Source organism: Mirounga angustirostris, unplaced genomic scaffold (assembly GCF_029215605.1).
Source record: "Mirounga angustirostris isolate CCGP_5_RB_7025 unplaced genomic scaffold, mMirAng1.0.hap1 SCAF_3, whole genome shotgun sequence".
Lineage (NCBI taxonomy): Eukaryota > Metazoa > Chordata > Mammalia > Carnivora > Phocidae > Mirounga > Mirounga angustirostris.
Genome location: NW_026991711.1, coordinates 10,199,525 through 10,218,472, shown reverse-complemented (window position 1 = coordinate 10,218,472; position 18,948 = coordinate 10,199,525). Strand labels below are relative to the sequence as shown.

The window sequence follows — 18,948 nt, the reverse complement described above, 5'->3', positions numbered from 1 at the left end:
ACACTAAGAAGTTAGTGAATGCTTTATTCTCCATCCTGTTAAATTCTCTAATCAGGAATGGCAGACCTTCTATGTGTAAGAAATTCTGTGGGGCTCTGGGGCCACAAAAATGTTAAACGCGTTTCTGACTCATCACTATTTAGCAGTCTGATATGCATAACACATTTATAGATTGAGAGAACAAAATGCTAGCAGAGTAACAACGTCCCCAAAAATATACTCTAAACAAATCAGAAAAGACCTTCCAGAATGTGGTCGCTTTTCTGATGAGAGAGTTGTTGCTCTTCTTTTCTTCGATCTCCTGTTGAGTTTGTAGGTGTTCCGAATGGTTTGATCCCTATCCAGCTGAATTCCTGAGAGGAGACGAAATCCAGATCTCCTACTCCTCCGCCATCTTGCTCCGCCCCCCCCACATTTATATTTATATGCAATATACATTTTTATTTACATACAATTGTAAAATAGGATAAATGGAAAGAGAAGAGGTTCGTTCTGTGTGTGGTGGAGAGGGTCAAATAAGGAACCGTTCAGAGGCCAACAGGGGTGGGCTGACATCTGAGCCAGCCTTTAATGGGTCAGGAGGACTGACTCATCAAAGGCTGGGAAAGGCCTCCAGGCAGGGAAGCAACGTGAACTGGCTGGACATTTCGGAGGAGCAGGAAGACGCTGATGAGGCTCAAGTGGCCAGTGTGCACATCCAGGAAAGAACAGTTGGCCAGGCAGTTAGAGCCAGAATAGGAAAAGTCCTCACTGTACAACTAACACATTTTAATTTGAAATGTAGGTGAGGGAGATGTTTCAGCGACTATAAAGCAGAAGGGCAATGTGAACAGAAATGGAAATGCAGGAGGAAATCTGAGCATGCTGGACACGGAGTCTGGAGGGCAGATGAGATAGAGAAGACTGGAAAGGGCAGGGAGCCCGGGCAGATGACCTTTATCCCGGTCAAGGGAAAGACAATCAGCTCGAGGGGAACAGTTCGTTCCCTTGCTTCAGCCTCGGCTGGGAGTTCGTACGGAAGGGGCGCCTACTCTCCGGGGTTGGGCTGAGCTTCCGAGAGCCATGAACATGCTGTTCCACCCTCTGGCTGCTACACGATCTACCTTAGGGTTCCCCTCAAGGTCTCATCAGCTTCATTAGGCAGAGAAGGTGACGGAATTCTTCAGAGACACTACCCACTATTTCATTAACCTTTACTTTTACTCAACACTTGCAACTCAGACGGCGACCTTTAATTCCAAACATTTGATGATCACCTCACACATTCATGCATGCTGAGAACTCTAAGTCAAGGAAGTATGATAGAAGAGATTACTCATCTGGGACTCCAGCTTTGGCTCAGACTGAGAAGGAGCATTATCACTGCATGGCGTGACTCTGAGGACAGCATGCACGGAGGGGGAAAAGTGGGAGCAGACCACCTAGCAGACCTTCCTATGTGAATAACTCCCTGCGACACCACTTTATTTCATCTGAATTATTCTCCACTTCCAGACTCTGAGACTCATCCATATTCTACTGCACCTCAAACAGTCATTTCAAAGCCAAAGGTACGTGATTTTTGAATTATATGAATCAAATTTCCTTTGTATCAGCATGCGCTTCTCCCTTCTTCAAAAAAGAAACTTACTGGCTTGTTAATCCAGAGTATGTCAGCATTGTCTGAAAGAGATTCATCGGGACCAAAGTCAGTAACCGGCTGGGCCTCCACCCTGGAGCTCTGCTTCCTTTTGAGCATGCTGAAGTTAGCTTTGGTGAGCAAGTACAAAACTGCAGTCTGCGAGAAGAAAGACAGTTCTGTTAGTGACCTAAACCATCTTTACCCTGATCACTTCAACAATGGAGTCCCCCGTGTATACATACGCATTCGTTAGACACATGTTCTACTATATGATACATAATAAACGCATCCAAAAATAAACTTTAAAAGAGTAAGATAAAAATACTAATCCAAGCTTGAGGGGTTTTTTTTTTCCTCAACCCAGTAGATCATCTTGTGCACTTCATCTATAGTTTGCATGCCCGTTTGGAGAGCACTCGTCTAGATTAACTGGGGTAGAATGCCTTTGCCTTTTCGGATATACATATTAGTAGGAAATTTTTGAGACCTAGAGCTGTCTCCACTTAAAGGCAGTCTGTGCCAGGGCACAGGGGACCAATCCACATGAAATACTCAGATCTTTCCCAGGATTTTCCCCCAGGTTAATTTAATGTGACACTCACAAACATCTATTTCCAATCATAGTTTCAAACGGAGTTCCCAATTTTGTCCTTGACATAGAGGATGTGGGGCAGACAGATGGGGCAGAACCTCCTCTAAATGGTTTTTTTTTTCCTTTTACGAATGCTGGAACTGCATCAGTTCTTCCAGTTACCTTGAAGTAAATTCAAATCACACCGAAGACGGAGATGAGATACCCGCTTGCCATGTACATACATTTCCACAATTCTGATCATCCACAGCTTGCTTTAAGTGTCACCTCTGTCTGGCCATTGCTACCACCTCCCACAGCCCAGCAGCCACAGAAGGAGGGCCTATTGTATGCCAGGCCCTCAGGACACAAATAGCAAACAAGTGCAACAGAACAGAGACCCAAAGGTAGGCGGCACCTGGCTACCCTGAGTCCATAGACAGACTTATTTGATGAACACCTGGGCTGAGTCTCAAAGGAAAGGAGCAAAGCTAGTGGGTTTTTTGTTTTTTTGTTTTTTTGGCTATATACTATGTTTTGGACGCTTAACAACGATATTTTACCTAATCTTTATAATGGACACTAGACAGGAAAACATCTCGTCTTTTCACGCCCCCATGAGAAATTCCAGCCTCAGGGTGATTAATAACTCGACCAAGGCTACCCACCCAAACTTGAAATGCAGAAGAAGCTCCCTCGACTACAGAGCCTAAGCGTGTGTAGTGGACCAAACTGATACTGGGGACTGATCAGAATCGCGCAAGGCCAGTAAAGAGAGGGGAAAGGTCCAGGCGGCGCATAGCGCTGGAAATGCCAAGTCAGGAAAACGCAGTGGTTTTACCACCAGGAGGGTGTGCTGGCTGTCCTCTCGGCTGCTCCTTGGGGCTAGACACGGAACTCTAACCAAAGGACAATGAGGACCACTCAGTTCTCGCAGGAGCATGAGAAAAACAAGAATGTGTTTGCAGGATCTGTAAATAAATGCAGTTGCAATTTTCACTGGGAAAGAGCACAAACGACAGAGCTCAGGACAGATCAGCTTTGACTTTGATTCTCTGTCTGAGTGCCTCCTTCTATGTCTGGGATCTCCTTGATGTGCCCAGGTAGGTGTGTTTGCCCAGCCCTCCTATTCCCAGAAAAAATTGAGCTAATTGGCTTTAAGATGTGCTAGGTACTTCCAGGCTATCTTGCCCTGAATGCTGGATTTGAATATGGGCTTTGCAGTAGGCTGCACTAATTAATTTTATTTTACATAATTGGAGTTAGGGACTCTTGACATCGATATGAAAATTTATGCAGAATATTCAAATTATGCTTATTCTCTGATTTACTATGGAGGGAAACATCTGGCGGCCTCAATTTGGGATGCTTTTTGAATGACAGTCTCCTATGTACCCAAAAACAGGATACAGAATCTTTTAGAAATCCTTCAAGATTATCCAACACAAAGGAAATAAAGTGTGGTTGTACAAGGTTGTTCAAAAATGATACAAGAAAATTTTATAGACCTGGCCACCAACCATAATACCTTTTTCACTGAGCCAGTGGAGACTTATGAATGACCATTTACTGCTCTTACGATCTGGCCATAATTTACAGTCCGAAAAATTTTTGATGTATGAATGTGATACCTTCATATATGAATTCCATGCACCTTTTATTATAAATATCCCATCTGAAGCAAAGCCGATTTTTGATTATGGATTTGTTTATCTAAAGAAGTAGACATCCAGAATTATTTTTTTTTAAATCTCTATGCTAGCAATTTTTGACCCACCCAAACCGTGCATGATGATATTAATTGTCATATTAATTGCCTAATTTTACCTACTGCAAAGATGCCACCAAATTAAACAGTGCCCAAGAAAACCATCTGTTCAAACTCCCATGGAACCTGGTTAATCCACAAATATACATTAAAACTCACTAGCTCCAGAATCACTGAAATCTTGACTGATTTTATAATATCAAATATTATGTAAAGCAACCAAGTAGTAAAATAAATGCAAACTACAAATACATGAAGAGTTCAAAATTAATTTGAGGCAGTTGATTATAAAAATTTTCCTTTCTACACAGAAATATGATTTTACATTCATTCACGTTGAATCAATATAACTAAGTACAGCAAACCTATTATTCCCCTGATAAAGACCAGCAGGGATATTTAAGTATCCTAGGTAAGCTGATTATTTTGATAGGAAATTGCTTTTGTGTATCTTAGCCTTATCACTATGATGTATTTATAACCCAATATATTTTTTTTTCTGTTTACAGAAGTGTCCTTCATTAGGCAGTGCACTAAATTTAAAAAGCAAGGCTTCCAGTAGCTTTTTCACCCTTATTAAAAGTGGTATTTAAATAGTTCAATAGTGGGGAAAGGCTGCACAGTTACAATACATTCACTGATAAATCTTTTGCCTGGAAACAGCTAATGGCAACTCCAAGAGAAAAGATATTTTGGTTCATTGCTCCCTTTTAAATGGTTAAAATCCAGTTTCGCATTCTGTGATAAATTTTTACTTCCATCGGCATACTCTTTCCTTAGGACATTCCAGTTCTTTCTTGACCAATTGCAATGAATAGATTCAGTTTTCTTTCATTGTGAAGTGCTTGCAACACTGTGGGTCATTTCTTCTCCTTGTAGCTCTCTTGGGTTTGCATTAAACTCTTTTGAAACTTCCATCTTCTAAATGATGGCTTACAGCACGTCCTGTACCTGTTGCCCCCTGTGTCTGTCCTCCGTACTTAATGCCTTAAATGAGCATCTGCTCGTGCAGTCTCCATCACCATCTGTTGCTGCCTGGCTCCCGGGTCGTGCATCTTTGCCCTCAGGTGCAGGCCGTACGGACACCGTCACCACCTGAAACTCAACAGGGCAGGTGGGTATCAGTCCGACATTACCCTCCCCCTTTCCTCTCAACTCCCAGATCCTAGTGCTCTGAGCTCTTCGGGTCCTCACGGGCAGCTCCTCACACGTGCAGAAGGCCATGTCATCACGTGCAGGTCCTCACATGTGCAGAAGATTCTCTGTCCTGATGTACCCGACCCCTTTGCTTTAGCCCCGTTTACTAGAGTCCTTGCTGGGCGATGGATTCAGGTCAGGACTGCCACAAACATCAAGCTTTCTGATATGTCCCGTCCTGTATATCAGACATCAACTGCCCAAAACACTGACCTGGTCTCTCCTGGAACCCAGAAAAGCTCTCAGCCTATCCCCTTGGTTCTTGTTCATTAGTTCATTCATTCATTCACACGAGAAAGACTGCACATGTGCTTCGGTATCAGGCACTGTGACATGTGCTGGGTTCCCAGCAGGGAACAGCAAAGGCATTCGGAGCTCGCAGCCCGCCTGCCTTCTTGAGCTTCACGTTGTAAGGACACTCCGCCCCGCTCAGTTGTACCTGCACTTCCGGTCAGGCTCACGACCCACATGCTCCACTTGAACGGGCTAAGCGTCCCATCACCCCCACCCTACGATCTTTCTCAGCGACTTCAGCAGCTTTACTCCAGCTGTGTCCTCTTCCTGGTCTGCTGCCAACCCCACATCAGTCCTTTGTACTCCCTAACTGAACCCATGCAGAGTTTTTAAAAGGAAATTAAGGAAACAAAATGTTCAATACCATCCCTTGGACTCCTCACCTCCAGCTTTACTGTTAGGTCTTCGGAAGAGCAGCCTTCATGGCTAGCAGAAGTTTCTCCTTCATTCATGCTTGCATAAAATGCATTCATTCAAAAAAAAAAAAAAAAAGGATCCCAACCATTGTGTGAGGTGACAGGAATTCAGCACTAATAAAACATACTTGGTCTCTTTCCTCCAAGGATTCCAATGCTCTGTGCTCCTGACACAGGCAAGCAACATGCTTAATTAACGACAGAGCAACTGATGAATTAAAGGAGAGCCTCTCACTACTGCACACTCATTCTTCAACTTCCACCTAATGGTATTCTTTAAATTTTTTTTTTTTTTTTAAGATTTTGTGAGAGAGAGAATGAGAGACAGAGAGCATGAGAGGGAGGAGGGTCAGAGGGAGAAGCAGACTCCCTGCCGAGCAGGGAGCCCGATGCGGGACTCGATCCCGGGACTCCAGGATCACGACCCGAGCCGAAGGCAGTCGCTCAACCGACTGAGCCACCCAGGCGCCCCACTTAATGGTATTCTTATTTTTTTCACGACCGTACGGCTAGCTCCGCCCTTCCTCCGCGGGCAAGTATCTACTGAACGGCTGATTCCCAGCATGCACCTGTATCTGCGCTGTCGGCCGCGACGAGCGTCACGTGACAGGCCAGGCCGGCTGACTACTCCCTTCCCGGACCTCGCATACCTACATCTTCAGTTAAACGAAGAGAAAATAATCTTATTCTTTAATTCTCATTACACTAACAAAGCAGGATAATTAGAAGAAATATAAAAACAAAATGAGGAACAAGGTGAAAACCATCAGGAACTCCACTTCTAGAGACTCCGTTGTTTTTGCGAAGTGTTTGTTGTGTGAGCACGTCGTGCCCGTCGCGAGGCAAAGCACTGCAGACGGAGCAATAATCAAATATACTCCCTCTCGTCCTTCAGTTGCAGCACTTACTCTCCAACGGCATATGGGTTGTATATCTACTATCTTCTTCTCCATATACATTTTTCCATGCATATATTTATTTTTAAATGGCTGCTTAAACACTGTCTTGTAACCAGCTGTTTTTTTTTTCAGTATCTTGTGAACATCTTTCTCTGTCAATAAATATGCACGCACAGAAAATCCTAACTGTAAACAAACACCCCCTTCAAACATCTGCCTTTCTCTTTCTCATCTCTTAAGCTCATTTACATCCTTTTATGTGCAAGGCCTTGCCAGGTAAACAGATAAAAAGACATTTTTTCTAGATTGGCTGTCAATATTGAATTTGCAGGGGAGAAAGGTATCACCACGTATTCTGGAAGACAACTGAATTTGATGTTATCATTCTTTTGAGCATTACAATCTTATTTCTTATTTCAAGTATTCCTACTTCTCCTTTTGTTGTCGTTGTTTTGCTTAAGTGGCCGCAGAAACCCATACCAACAAACCACTGATATCTGTATTGTAACAAGTTTTCTGCCTTTCCCATATGCATATTTAAATAGTCCGTTGTACTTCAGCACATGATCTTAACAGTTTCAAGACAAAGGGGATGTTTATTCCTGATGCTGGAACTGCCAAATGCCATTATTTCTGTATATACAGACTCTACATTTTGGCTGGCCAAATGTCCTTCCCAACAGAAGAGGTCCATTCAGAAAAAATGAATATAGCATCGTGCATTTTACGCCATGCTTGTAAATGAGGGAGCAAGCCCCGCTATTTTTGTCTTATTTTCTGTGGTCCAAAATCTCTCTGCCGTGCCTCATGCTTCTCTATCCTGTCCACTCATCCTTCCTCCGATTTCCAGGGTACAGTGGTGCCCCGGAGCCTGTGATGACCCCACCTCCTCTCCCAGCTGAATGTCCTCTCACTCCATTGTGAATGGCTGAAACTCCTCCCTAGTTCTGCAAGCCCACAGCACCTCGGTTCTCTCCTAGGGGCACCAAGGACTGGTATCCTGTGCTTTCTCAGCATCCCACAGCCACCACTGTGAGCTCCATAGTGTGGCACACAGCACTCTCCCACGTGGACTCCAACCGCCCTGCATCTCCTGCTTAGCAGGTGCTCACTAATTACCTTGGATCTTAATCCTCAAAACCACTGAAGGACAAGTATTACAGGCAGGATTTTATATGAAGCTGAATATATATATTCCCCAGTCTGAATGCTTTACACAAAAGAAAACAATCGTCAAACACACACACACACACACACACACACAGTAATCTACAGGAAAAAAAAAAAACCCACAAAAGTGTGATGAAATGCTTTGGAAGATAAGGAAGTTCCCATGGTAAAATTATGAGCTCATCAGTTGATTTCCTCTCAAAATCTGTCAACTGCCATGTAAAAACAGACTCCTACCAACGTTTACTGAGGGCTTGTCAGGTGCCAGGCTTCCTAAGCACATCGCGCATTATGTCATTCCATTCTTTTTTTTTTTTTTTAAGATTTTATTTATTTATTTGACAGAGACAGAGACAGCGAGAGCAGGAACACAAGCAGGGGGAGTGGGAGAGGGAGAAGCAGGCCTCCCGCCGAGCAGGGAGCCCGATGTGGGGCTTGATCCCAGGACCCCGAGAACATGACCTGAGCCAAAGGCAGTCGCTTAACCAACTGAGCCACCCAGGCGCCCCATGTCATTCCATTCTTACAAGGACCTTTTCTCTTGGGCTCAGAGATGAGGCAGGATATGAACCAAGACAATGTGGCTTACAGAACTATTAAATTTAAAATTAACTATACTATAACTCAGAGTGGTAATAAAAAGAAAACTACTTTTTCAACATAGTCTCATCATACAACCTAGTGATTATAAACTCTCTTGGCATCAATTATTTTTTTTGTATGAAAATAGTGCAGACATTTCTCATTTCTTAAAATTGAATCCATTTTTATTATATGATTCATTTGATGGTTATTCCAGCCACACGTTTATAAAAATGTGTCTTTTTTTTCTGGCAAGAATCTTCAAATGTCTCATTGAATCTATCTAAATGTCACTTTCAGGTTTCTGAAGTCATTATTCATTATCCAGTCTTTTTCCTCGAGGGTGAATTCTAGAAACATTCTATTATGCTTTTATTATCTTTTCTCTAAATTTCAAAATAAAAATGAGAAAAAAGCATTTATGAACTCTCACCTGATAATCTTACATCTTATAGGAAAGAGACAGCTGTCTTAATTTCCTACAGATGGCAGATTTTTTAATTTCCTAGAGTTTGTTTTAGTCTCATAAATTTTTTTTTTTTTAGAGAGAGCGCATGCCCATGTGTGCAGGATGGGGGGAGGATCAAAGGGCGATGGAGAGAGAGAATCTTAAGCAGGTTCCACGCCCAGCACCGAGCAGGACACGGGGCCCTATCTCACAACCCTGAGATCATGATCTGAGCCCAAATCAACAGTCAGACGCTTAACCAACTGAACCACCCAAGCGCCCTTAGTCTCATAAATTCTTGACTGAATATGCTGAGAATGTGAAACTAGAAACTAGAATATGACACCTTGGCATAAGAGTATATGCTTTCTGCAGAGAATGTACCAAGGCAGAAAGAAGGGGTTTATCAAGAGAAGTCCTTTTGCCATACTCAAAATCCACAGCTCAGAACATGGTCAAGGTTGTGATTTGGTTTTGTAGTGGTTCTTCCAGCAAGGAAAATCCAAACTAAATGGAAGCTATCAATCAGAAGTTAGCAAATGGTAGCTGTTTTTCTAAAAGTTTCTAATAATAATGCATTGGGTCATCCTGAGAGGTGACCAGCTGCTTTCTGGATGTTCTCAGAGAGAATTACTATACATTATGAAATTTGCAGACAGGACTCCTGCACCATCTGGAGTTTGCAGTACATCACATCCCAAGACACTCCCAATGATAAAATCTATTATCACACTCTTGAAGTCGCTCCTAACTTTATGCATTTGATCAGTTCTTAGGGTAGGATGATAGTCCATAAAACACTGTACATAATCTCAGAAAGGAATCAAGCTTTATGTATGTAAAGAATCAAGCATTGTGTATTCTCTTTTGTTCCCCGTTTGAAAGATGAAATCAAACATTTATGGAAAGTTGGCTCTGTGCCAGGCACAATTGCAAGGCCTAACTATCTCTCTGAAGTAGTTTTTAGTAAAATCTCCATTGTACAGATTACAAATTTGAGGCAAACTTGCCCAATGCCACATGAATTGGAAACAATTTTAGATTCCAGGGAGTCTGAAATTCAAGAGCTTTTATAAAATTCAAACATTTTGCAACAGTGATGAAATTCATTTGTGATTTCTTTAAAACAAATACAATATGAAAATAATTCATTGTGAAGCTTGCACAAATTACACCTAACATTTGCTGAGAGTTTATGACGTGTGAGGCTAAGAGATCTGCGTGGATCATCTCACCGACTTCTTGCCCTGCCCCAGTGACAGGTGTTTTCTTACTCCTATATTAGAGATTAAACTGAGATTGAGAGATTGCCCCGCCCGAGGTCATTTTCTGATCTTGAACCCCGTGATCTTCAGCTGTCCACATCTTTCAGTCTGACCTTTCCAAGGCGTGGTGACTAGAATCTTCTTTCTCAGAGATCAGGGATGAAGATTCTCCAATTCTTGCCTCCCCCATGTCTAAGTGGTGAAACCAAATTTGAGCATGGCAGCCCCTAGAAGTGCAGTTCAGTCCTCCCAGGCCACTCTCAAGCAGGCCTGTCATCAGTCCCCTTTGCTCATGAATTTTATGGGCCAGACACATCTTTCCCTGTCATCGGGCTCCTGCTTGCAGAAAAGGCAGATGGCTGTGTTGTTTTGTCTCTCAAAGTAGCCTGAGTTTATGTCTGCTCCAGCGGTGAGCAGAGCGCAAACCGTTAGCAGGAGAACTGAGACATCATTGAAATGTTGACCCCTGGGGTCACAGCAGCAAGCTCTCTCTGACTCTCTCCGAATGCACTTTTCATTTGGGTGCTTACTCATCTACAATCTGGCCCTCGCTAAATCAGGATGTAGTCCTACAAAAACAGAGCATTGCACGCATGGTCCAGTCTCAGCAGGACGCAGGGGCCACCCAGGCCGGGCCACCAAGCAGAGGAAGTGAAACATTTCAAAAGGCCACCTCTAAACCGAGCTCTTCCGTTCTCTGTTCCTTTTGTCAGCACACTGATTAAAAACAGAACGGAGGACCAAAGGGGAAGGGGAAGACATCAGAGAGGGAAACGAACCATGAGAGACTGTGGAGCCCGGGAGACAAACTGAGGGCTTCAGAGGGGAGGACGGTGAGGGGATGGGGTAACAGGGTGATGGGTATTAAGGAGGGCACATGTTGTGATGAGCACTGGGTGTTATACACAACTAATGAATCATTGAACGCTACATCAAAAACTAATGATGTGCTATACAGTGGGTAACAGAACATAATAAACAGGAAAGAAAGAAAATGGTCTCCCACTTTTTATACTGACTCTACTTCCCAAATCCCAAAGAAAAACAGCATATTACCTTTTTTCTGGTTCTTTCTACGAATGTTTCAAAACTGTCATTACTATGAATTCTGTTTTGCTTCATTTTTACTCGTGAAAATTGATTTTTCTTTGACCTTTAAAAACCACTGGATTTGGAAAGGAACTCAGGATAGACTAGAATGGCTCAGCACCCCTTTGTTGTTGTACCCTGCATCCCAAACTAAATTGGCCCAGCCACAGGAGAGGGCACGGGCCTGTATTTGCGTCACCTAATCACTGTATTGATTACAAATTGAAGCAATCAGCCTCTGGCCAGATCTCTACTCCGAAAATCCAATCAATCCTTTTAACAAAACTTGTCATTCACTCCAAGTTAGAAAGGATATACATTTATAATTTTGAGACTTATTCTGGGTACGGTGTAGGTGTAAGAAAATTTCAGGAAAAGGTCAGAGTTAGAAATCACCAGAGGTTGATGGTGCGACTTTGCAAGAAGGTCACATTTCCCAATCTCTGAATAGTCCCGTAAAGGTTCTCCCGTCCTCTACATGGCCGCAGGGCCTCTGAGGGTTTTCATCTTCCAAGAGTTCAGGGACAGGCATTTTATCTTGATAAACTGCTATTATCATTTAAATATTATGAAAATTCAGAAAAGGAGATTATCTATTTTTATTGTGGTTACTTAATCTTGTAATGAATCTGCAAAGCACAAAGAAGATGGATGGTTTAAAATAGTGGTTTTCAAAACTTGACCTGGCTGTACTTAAACAAGATGGCAATTCAAAAGGAGTTACCTATTTTTTTTTTGTTTGTGGTGATTTGATTTTGTAATAGGAATCCGTAAAGTTTGGACAAAGAAGGTGAAAGGTCTCCAAATAGTAGTTTCCAAAGACTGCTGAATGTCTGAATCATCCAGGGAGGTTCTTAAACATTCTCAACCCTGGTTGTCCTTCATGTCAGGCATACTAAGAACCTTCTGGGGTGGACTATGGGAAATGGTCCCCAGGGAATTCTAACACACTATCCCAGAAGTGGTCCCAATTAGTGATGGGGTCACTGATCTAGATGCTCAGAAGAGCATTTTAATACCTCCAGAGTTTATAGTTCAGAGTCCAGACTGGTTGTTTGGGGATAAAAATAAGAGACTAGTTCTCAACAACTGAGACAAAATAGAAATCGGAGACAAAAATTTTGATTTATAACTATATGTACATGCAGTATATTCTATTCTTAAGTTTTCCCCAGAGACCTTCAGAATTTTCTCAAAAAAATAACTACATGGAATATACTTTACATACAAGAATAAGATTTTGGTTTTTGTCTTAAGAGAACATAATTAAGAACTCTTTTCCTTGGCTTTTCTACTACAACGTTCTAGTATAGAATATACCTTAAAAATGACTATTCATTTCTTGAAACGAAGAAATCAAAAACAAATTGTCTAGTTCAACTAATTAGGTTTTAAAATTGCTTTAATTTTTACTTAATAAACAGCAGAAAATTGTTTTGTGGTTCCCCAGAGTTTAGTATTTTTTTTCTCCATAAAGTATTGACATACCAAATTGAAGGAAATAGAAATACTAATTTAACGAAAGGTGTTTCCAAATCCAAGAAGCCCTATTTCTAAAAATTTAAATCCCTTATTCACAATACTTATCTCCATCTCTGTGTTTTAGCTCCGGGGAGGAATAGTTAAGGAAGTTTCCATCCTTCAGAGATCCTCTCATTTTACATTATCCAGGATTTTTTAACCTCGACTTCTGTAATATATATTTAATAGTGTCTTAAGTCATCACTGACTTGTATCTTGTCTGATACAAATTTGTATCTTGTCTGATAGAGGCTTCTGGAATTTGTCCTTTTTAGAAACAGTAATTTTTAAAAATCCTTCCTCTACTTCAGAAGTGATCCACGAAGCTGACCTATGGATTTCATAATTACAACAAAGAAGAACAGATTTAAAAAATAATGAAGCAAATGATTTAATCTATAGATACTGCTCACTGAGAGATGAAGTGATTAGTTGTTTTGTCTAGGCATTATAAATAGGGAAAAACAAAACAAAACAAAACACCGCCAATCAATCACCCGGGCTTGAAATCCTGGATTTACTTTGCACCCATGCCCTCCCTTTCCTTCTACTGGTTTGATCACCAGATCTGTTAGCATCTGTTCTGCTGATAAATCTACTATCCACTTCTTGGCTCCATGATCATAGTCTGGTTCCAGGTATTGCACACCCAATTTCTCCAACACCTTCCTTCACTGATCCCCATTGTTATTTTCCTCCTTCTTCTTGATCTCATTCTTTAGTTCTTGGATGTATACTAATATGCCTCAAAAACTGGAATGCTCTGGCTGTTCAGTTTTTTTCTATCATGTCTAAAGCTTTCCTATTTTATAACGAATTCACATGTGTTTTTTAAACGTTACCTCCTTTCTCGTCCTCTCTAGTTAGTTCTCTTGTGTTGTTTTCTTTACCTCCTAGGCTGAAATGCTCATTTCTTATCCCATCATAGGTCACAGAACCTTTGAGAAAATACTGCATCTGTGGGCCATGTCTCCCAAAATAGATACACTTAAGAATACTTTTGGCTAAAAATATTACATTGCTATGATCATTGGTATTGCTAGAAGGTTCATAATCATAACTTTATTAAAGATAGTAACTTTTATTATGCACAAACAATGAGTCATGGAACACTACATCAAAAAAAAAAGATAGTAACTTTTATTGCTTTAAGGTCCTTTTTTCTCATCTAATCACTTTTCAAACAACTGTTCTGTTATTTACATTCTTCTTTCACCTTTTGTTTCACTTGCCTAATACGTATGTCTTCATCTTTTTTTCTATTTCATTTTTGACCCATAGGAGTATCCTACAAGAATTGTCTTCTGGTATTATTCAGAATTATACAACTTTGGGATATTATTTTACTGCTTGCTGATACTTAATTTTGGGAAGGGTATATATGAAGGCGGTCTACATGTTCTCTTTGTAGATAAACATTTTTTTTCCTTTTTCTTTTTGTTGTTATGATCACAGTAAGTTAGATAGCATCCATCACCATAGTTTATGGTTTTTTTCCTGTAATGAGAACTTTCAAGATCTACTTTCTTAGCAACTTTCAAATATGCAACACAGTATTATTAACTACAGTCACCATGCTGCCCATTACATCCCGTGACTTATTTATTTTATAACTGAAAATTTATGCTTTTGACCCCCTTTACCCATTTTGCCCACCTGGCAAAAAAAAAATTTAACTTGATCAGAATACTGATGGGGTATTTTTCCTTTTTCAGTTTTTCAAATGCAAAGTGTTCACTAGGCTCTAACAAGATGTTAGCTTCTTTTTATTAGTCCTTCCTGGTCCATTATAACTCATCTCCATCTGCATATTTGGGTTATTTGTTTTCATCTAAAAGAAAACAGTGCTCACATTTCACTTAGAACGTGGCCTGCGCCCCATCTGCTCTGATCTCCCTGTCAGGAAGAGCACTTCTTTGTGCGTCTCTGTTGGCTGTCTTCCAGACCTATCATCCTGCTCCAAACAAAGTCTCCCCTTCTCTTTCCTTTGCATAATTGGAAAGAAGTCCCACTCAGTCTCTGCAGACGCGCTTCCTTTGGCCACAGTGTGCTGATCTTTGGTCTTCTCATCTCCTGACTCTTTTCCCAGAAGCCCCAGTCCCGCACCCCTCTTTGGACCATGGGGTCAGTCCCTGTCCTTAGAGCACATTCCATCTGGTATGGCTGTGCCCGCCCCAGGGTCTCCCGGAGAAACTGCTTCAGAAGTCAACTTCAGACTTCACCCTTCAGATAAAGGAGTTCTGCCTGGAACTCTGTTCCTTATTTTTTGTACAAGTAGAAAGGGAACTGTGGCCTGAACCTTAGTTTTGCCATCCATCCCATCTGTCCAGTTCCATCTGTGCTGAATCTACCAGAAATGCCTCGGAGTCCACGGCCCACAAGCAAATGGTCTTCCCTTCCCTGTGCCTGTGGGGTAAAGGTTTCTCACTATATAAAGTCCTTTGATCATTTATTTGAAGTCTGACTAGGAAGCAAAAAACCAGAATTAGACCTCTGGGCTCAAAAATCATTATTCCTAAAAGAACTTGCATTTACTTACTTTTTTTTTTTTTTTTTTTTTTTTCACCTGACCACTTTTATAACATTCTTATTTTGGTTTTACACTAAGAAGTATATTTTATCATCTTGATTTTAGATGAATTGGTTAAAGGTCAAGTCTTTACATAGTGCAAAGGTTATATGTCCAAGATAGTTTTTTTATCTTCCTTTATCCCTGTAAAAGAGGGGAAAATGATCCACAAATACCAAAAGAAGGCATATTTACTGCAGAAACATAGAAAACATCTTATTCAAATTTATATCTTTAGGAAAACAACCTAAAGCCAGATAGATACAGTATATCCATTATATATATTATATATTTCCATAATAATTTTGATAATGCATTTAATTTTGATTATCAAATATTTTTGATATGTTATTTGTAATGATGAGAAACTGGAAACAACAAATGTGCAATGACCAGAGGTACGGTCATAGAAGTGAAGCTATATTCATGGGGCGCAGTCTTATACAGCTATTTAGAATTTTTTAAGTAAGAATACTATATAGAATTAAAAAATTGCTTATGCTAAATATTAAATAGGAAAACCAGTATAAAAACTGTACAATGCCATGATTCCAACTACACAAAGTCATGTAGTTTTAAAAAGATTATAGCAAATACATAGATATTTTAATTATTTGTGTTCAGTTATTAGGACTATGGACTAGTTTATTCTTTTTTTGTCTATCATCTCTGTCATTTCTTTCATGGCTGGTTATTTTAAAATTCAAAGGATAAATTTTTAAATGTTTAATGTTTGCATACAAAGACTTTTGAGGTGTAAAAGCTTCTTGCATGGGTCTTTGAAGAAGGTAAAAATCATACAACATGACAGATAACCTTTAAAATGTTGATACCATTTTTGGGAAACAATTCATAACTTTTTTAAATAAAATATGTACGTGCATGCCCAGATGTGTACACACACGCACAAACAATGCATGCAGGAAAGAGAAGCAAATGAGACACATTTCAAAGAAATGCCATACTCAAAGAAGAAGAAAATGCCACTCGAACCTTCCAGTCTTTCAACTGCAAGGAAATTATACAACTTTGAGGGTTTTTTTTTTTTCCTTTTAGAAGTACCTTTTTCCTCTTTTGACTATCTTGCAAGTGATATCTAAAGTTGTAACTACAGCACCACCATTCCACAAGACATGACTTGTCTTCAGTTTTTATAGAAGTTCTAGAATAGTCCTTAGCAGGGACAGCGCATCTGTTCTGCCAAGATGCCCTGCCTTCTACGAACAGGAAAGGGGTACCATGAGCCCGTTCACTTTTTAATTTTCCTCCCAAGCCCGATTGTTCCTTCACTTTATTTGGCTTTAGCAATAGCTGGGTCAAAATATACCACAGAAGAATAAGAATCCAACCTAGAGAGGCCCACAGAATAAAACTGAACCAATGAGGAAATAGGTGGTTGTTGTTGTAGAGCTGTGAGAAGCCATGATTGTCATTTAGAACTGTTGAAACTTAATCTTTGAATGTAAAAAACCACTGCGGCTCATATACTCGCCTCGAGAATATCGGCCATAGGCCACCCTGTCCTTTCCTACTTCATTTCCAATCAAATCACAGTGTAGCTATGAAAATGGGAATCACAAACTGTAACCGAATAGCCACCTGTTAATTTCTGCTCCCTGTCAAAGGTCTTCTCCTCCAACCTTGGCCTTCTAATACACAGCAGTCACTGGTCCCCAACTCCCATTTCACCACCAGGGAAATCTGGGCCTAGCTGATGACCACACACACACACACAAGATTAAGGCTAGAACCTTCCAGAGGCCTGAACCTATATGTGTACGAGTCCACATCCTTGATGATATATTCCCTGACAATTATGCGTGACATTGAAAGATTCATCCTATGATACTCCAAGACTTGATAAGGACCTGAGTTCAGAGTTATCAGCCATCCTGAAGGAAGGAAATTCCGAGTCAGAGGGACAACCCCTTGCCTGTTCGGGAGTTCTGGGCCCGTCTTAAGATGCGAGCCAGTCTCTTAGGGCTCAGTGACAAAACGCTGTTGCTTTGCTGGCCGTGGGCCACCCGAATGACAGCGGCTCGACCAGGCCCATTAATAAAATGAGGGCTCTGAAGCACGCAGCAATCCGCAGGAGTCGGGTGGGGTGGGCAAGGCCCCGGCCCCTCGGGAAACCTGCTGCAGCAGGGCGGCCGCCCACCCCGGCGAGCTCGGAGGGGCCGCCGCACGCCGCGAAGCGCAGCCGCCAGCAGCCCGGGCCACCTGCCCCCGGGGGGCCGGCGGGGCAGGCCTGGATCTGGCGGCCCCGGCTCCCGGCGCCCACCCGCGCGCCGCCCGCGCGGGGACGGCGCATCCCGCCGCGGGGGGGGGGCCGGGAGGGGCTCGCGGCCGCCCGCGCCCCTTCCCCGCCGAGGCTTGGGGCGCCCCTTCCGCCCCCCCCCGCGGCCCCCGCGCCGGGCCCTCGCCCCCCGCCCGCACCCGCCCTGCCCCGCCCGGCGAGGGCCACCAGTGCGCGCCCGGGCCTCGGGCGAGGGCGGCCGTGACCAACCTGTAACCCCAGTGCTCGCAGCGGTCATGGTGCCGCGGGCGCGGCGGCGGCGGCGGCGGCGGCGGCCCGGGCGCGGCGCCCACCCCGCGAGGACGCGGCCCCTCACCTCCCGCGCTCCGTCGGCGCGCGCCACCCGGCCGGGGCCGCGGCTCGCGTGCAGGCGCGCGCTGCAGCCACCCGGGCGCGGGGCCTGCGGGCGAGGGGTTGGGGGGCGGGGAGGGTCAGGGCTTTTTTTTGTTGGTTTAATCGGAGTTGTCTTTGCCGCAGGGGCTGCGAGGACGCGGAGGGCTGGAGGGAGGAAACGGCAGCGGAGGCTGCGCTGCAGTTGGTGCGGAGCGGGAGGGTCGGTGCTAGCAGGTTCTTCCTCTGGCTGCCACCGGCAGTCAGTCTCACAGCAACAACTCGGTTCTCCTCGACCGGCTCCTCTCGTGGTCTCGGCCTGAGCACGGCCACGCCGTGTGCACTGGAGCCGGCCACACGCGGGGCACATACAAGGGCACTGCATAGAGGCGCGCAGGGCCCGTGTGCGTGCGCGTGTGAGCGAGTGTGAGTGAGCTGGGCTTCCCGGACACGGTTTCTGAGGATGCGGACTAGTTTCACCTTTTGAGTATGAAATTGTGAATTAATGAGTGCATGGGTGACACTTACCATAGTTTTCTAAACATGTTCACATTCCCCCTAAAATTAAAATATGTCGCTATGTGGCTGAGGCGGGATGTCCATTCAAATATTGATGGTTACCTCCATGCACTGTAAGTGACCAGGACAAGAAGCTGCATCTGATGTCTTCTGCAGCTTCTCGCTGACCGGGTTTAGGGAAATCTTGGAATCTTGAACACCATACTCAGGCCCAGGGGACGCCTCTTGGCTGCACTCCCTGAAAAGCTCCATCAGGGGCTGGCTGGCATCTTGCCTTGTAGTGAGATATTCAACCCACCAAGGAACACTTGAGAAGTGATTTAGACATCATACACACAGGCACATACATAGAAGGAGAGCGAAAACTGAATGAAGCTTCCTCTAAGAGAGAAA

The 18,948-nt window shown here is 43.0% G+C and overlaps 1 protein-coding gene across 1 annotated transcript in view; it reads right to left on the bottom strand.

Annotated features, from left to right (window-relative positions):
• NALCN (sodium leak channel, non-selective) overlaps positions 1–18,205 on the bottom strand; it is a 312,103-nt gene extending 293,898 nt beyond the window's left edge. The window contains exons 1-2 of the mRNA XM_064585923.1: positions 17,917–18,205; positions 1,631–1,777 (exon numbers count right to left, since the gene is read on the bottom strand). Coding sequence (XP_064441993.1) covers positions 1,631–1,738 — 108 coding nt within the window. The 5' untranslated portion in view covers positions 1,739–1,777; positions 17,917–18,205. The remainder of the gene's footprint in view (positions 1–1,630; positions 1,778–17,916) is intronic.
• Positions 18,206–18,948: the final 743 nt, after the last annotated feature.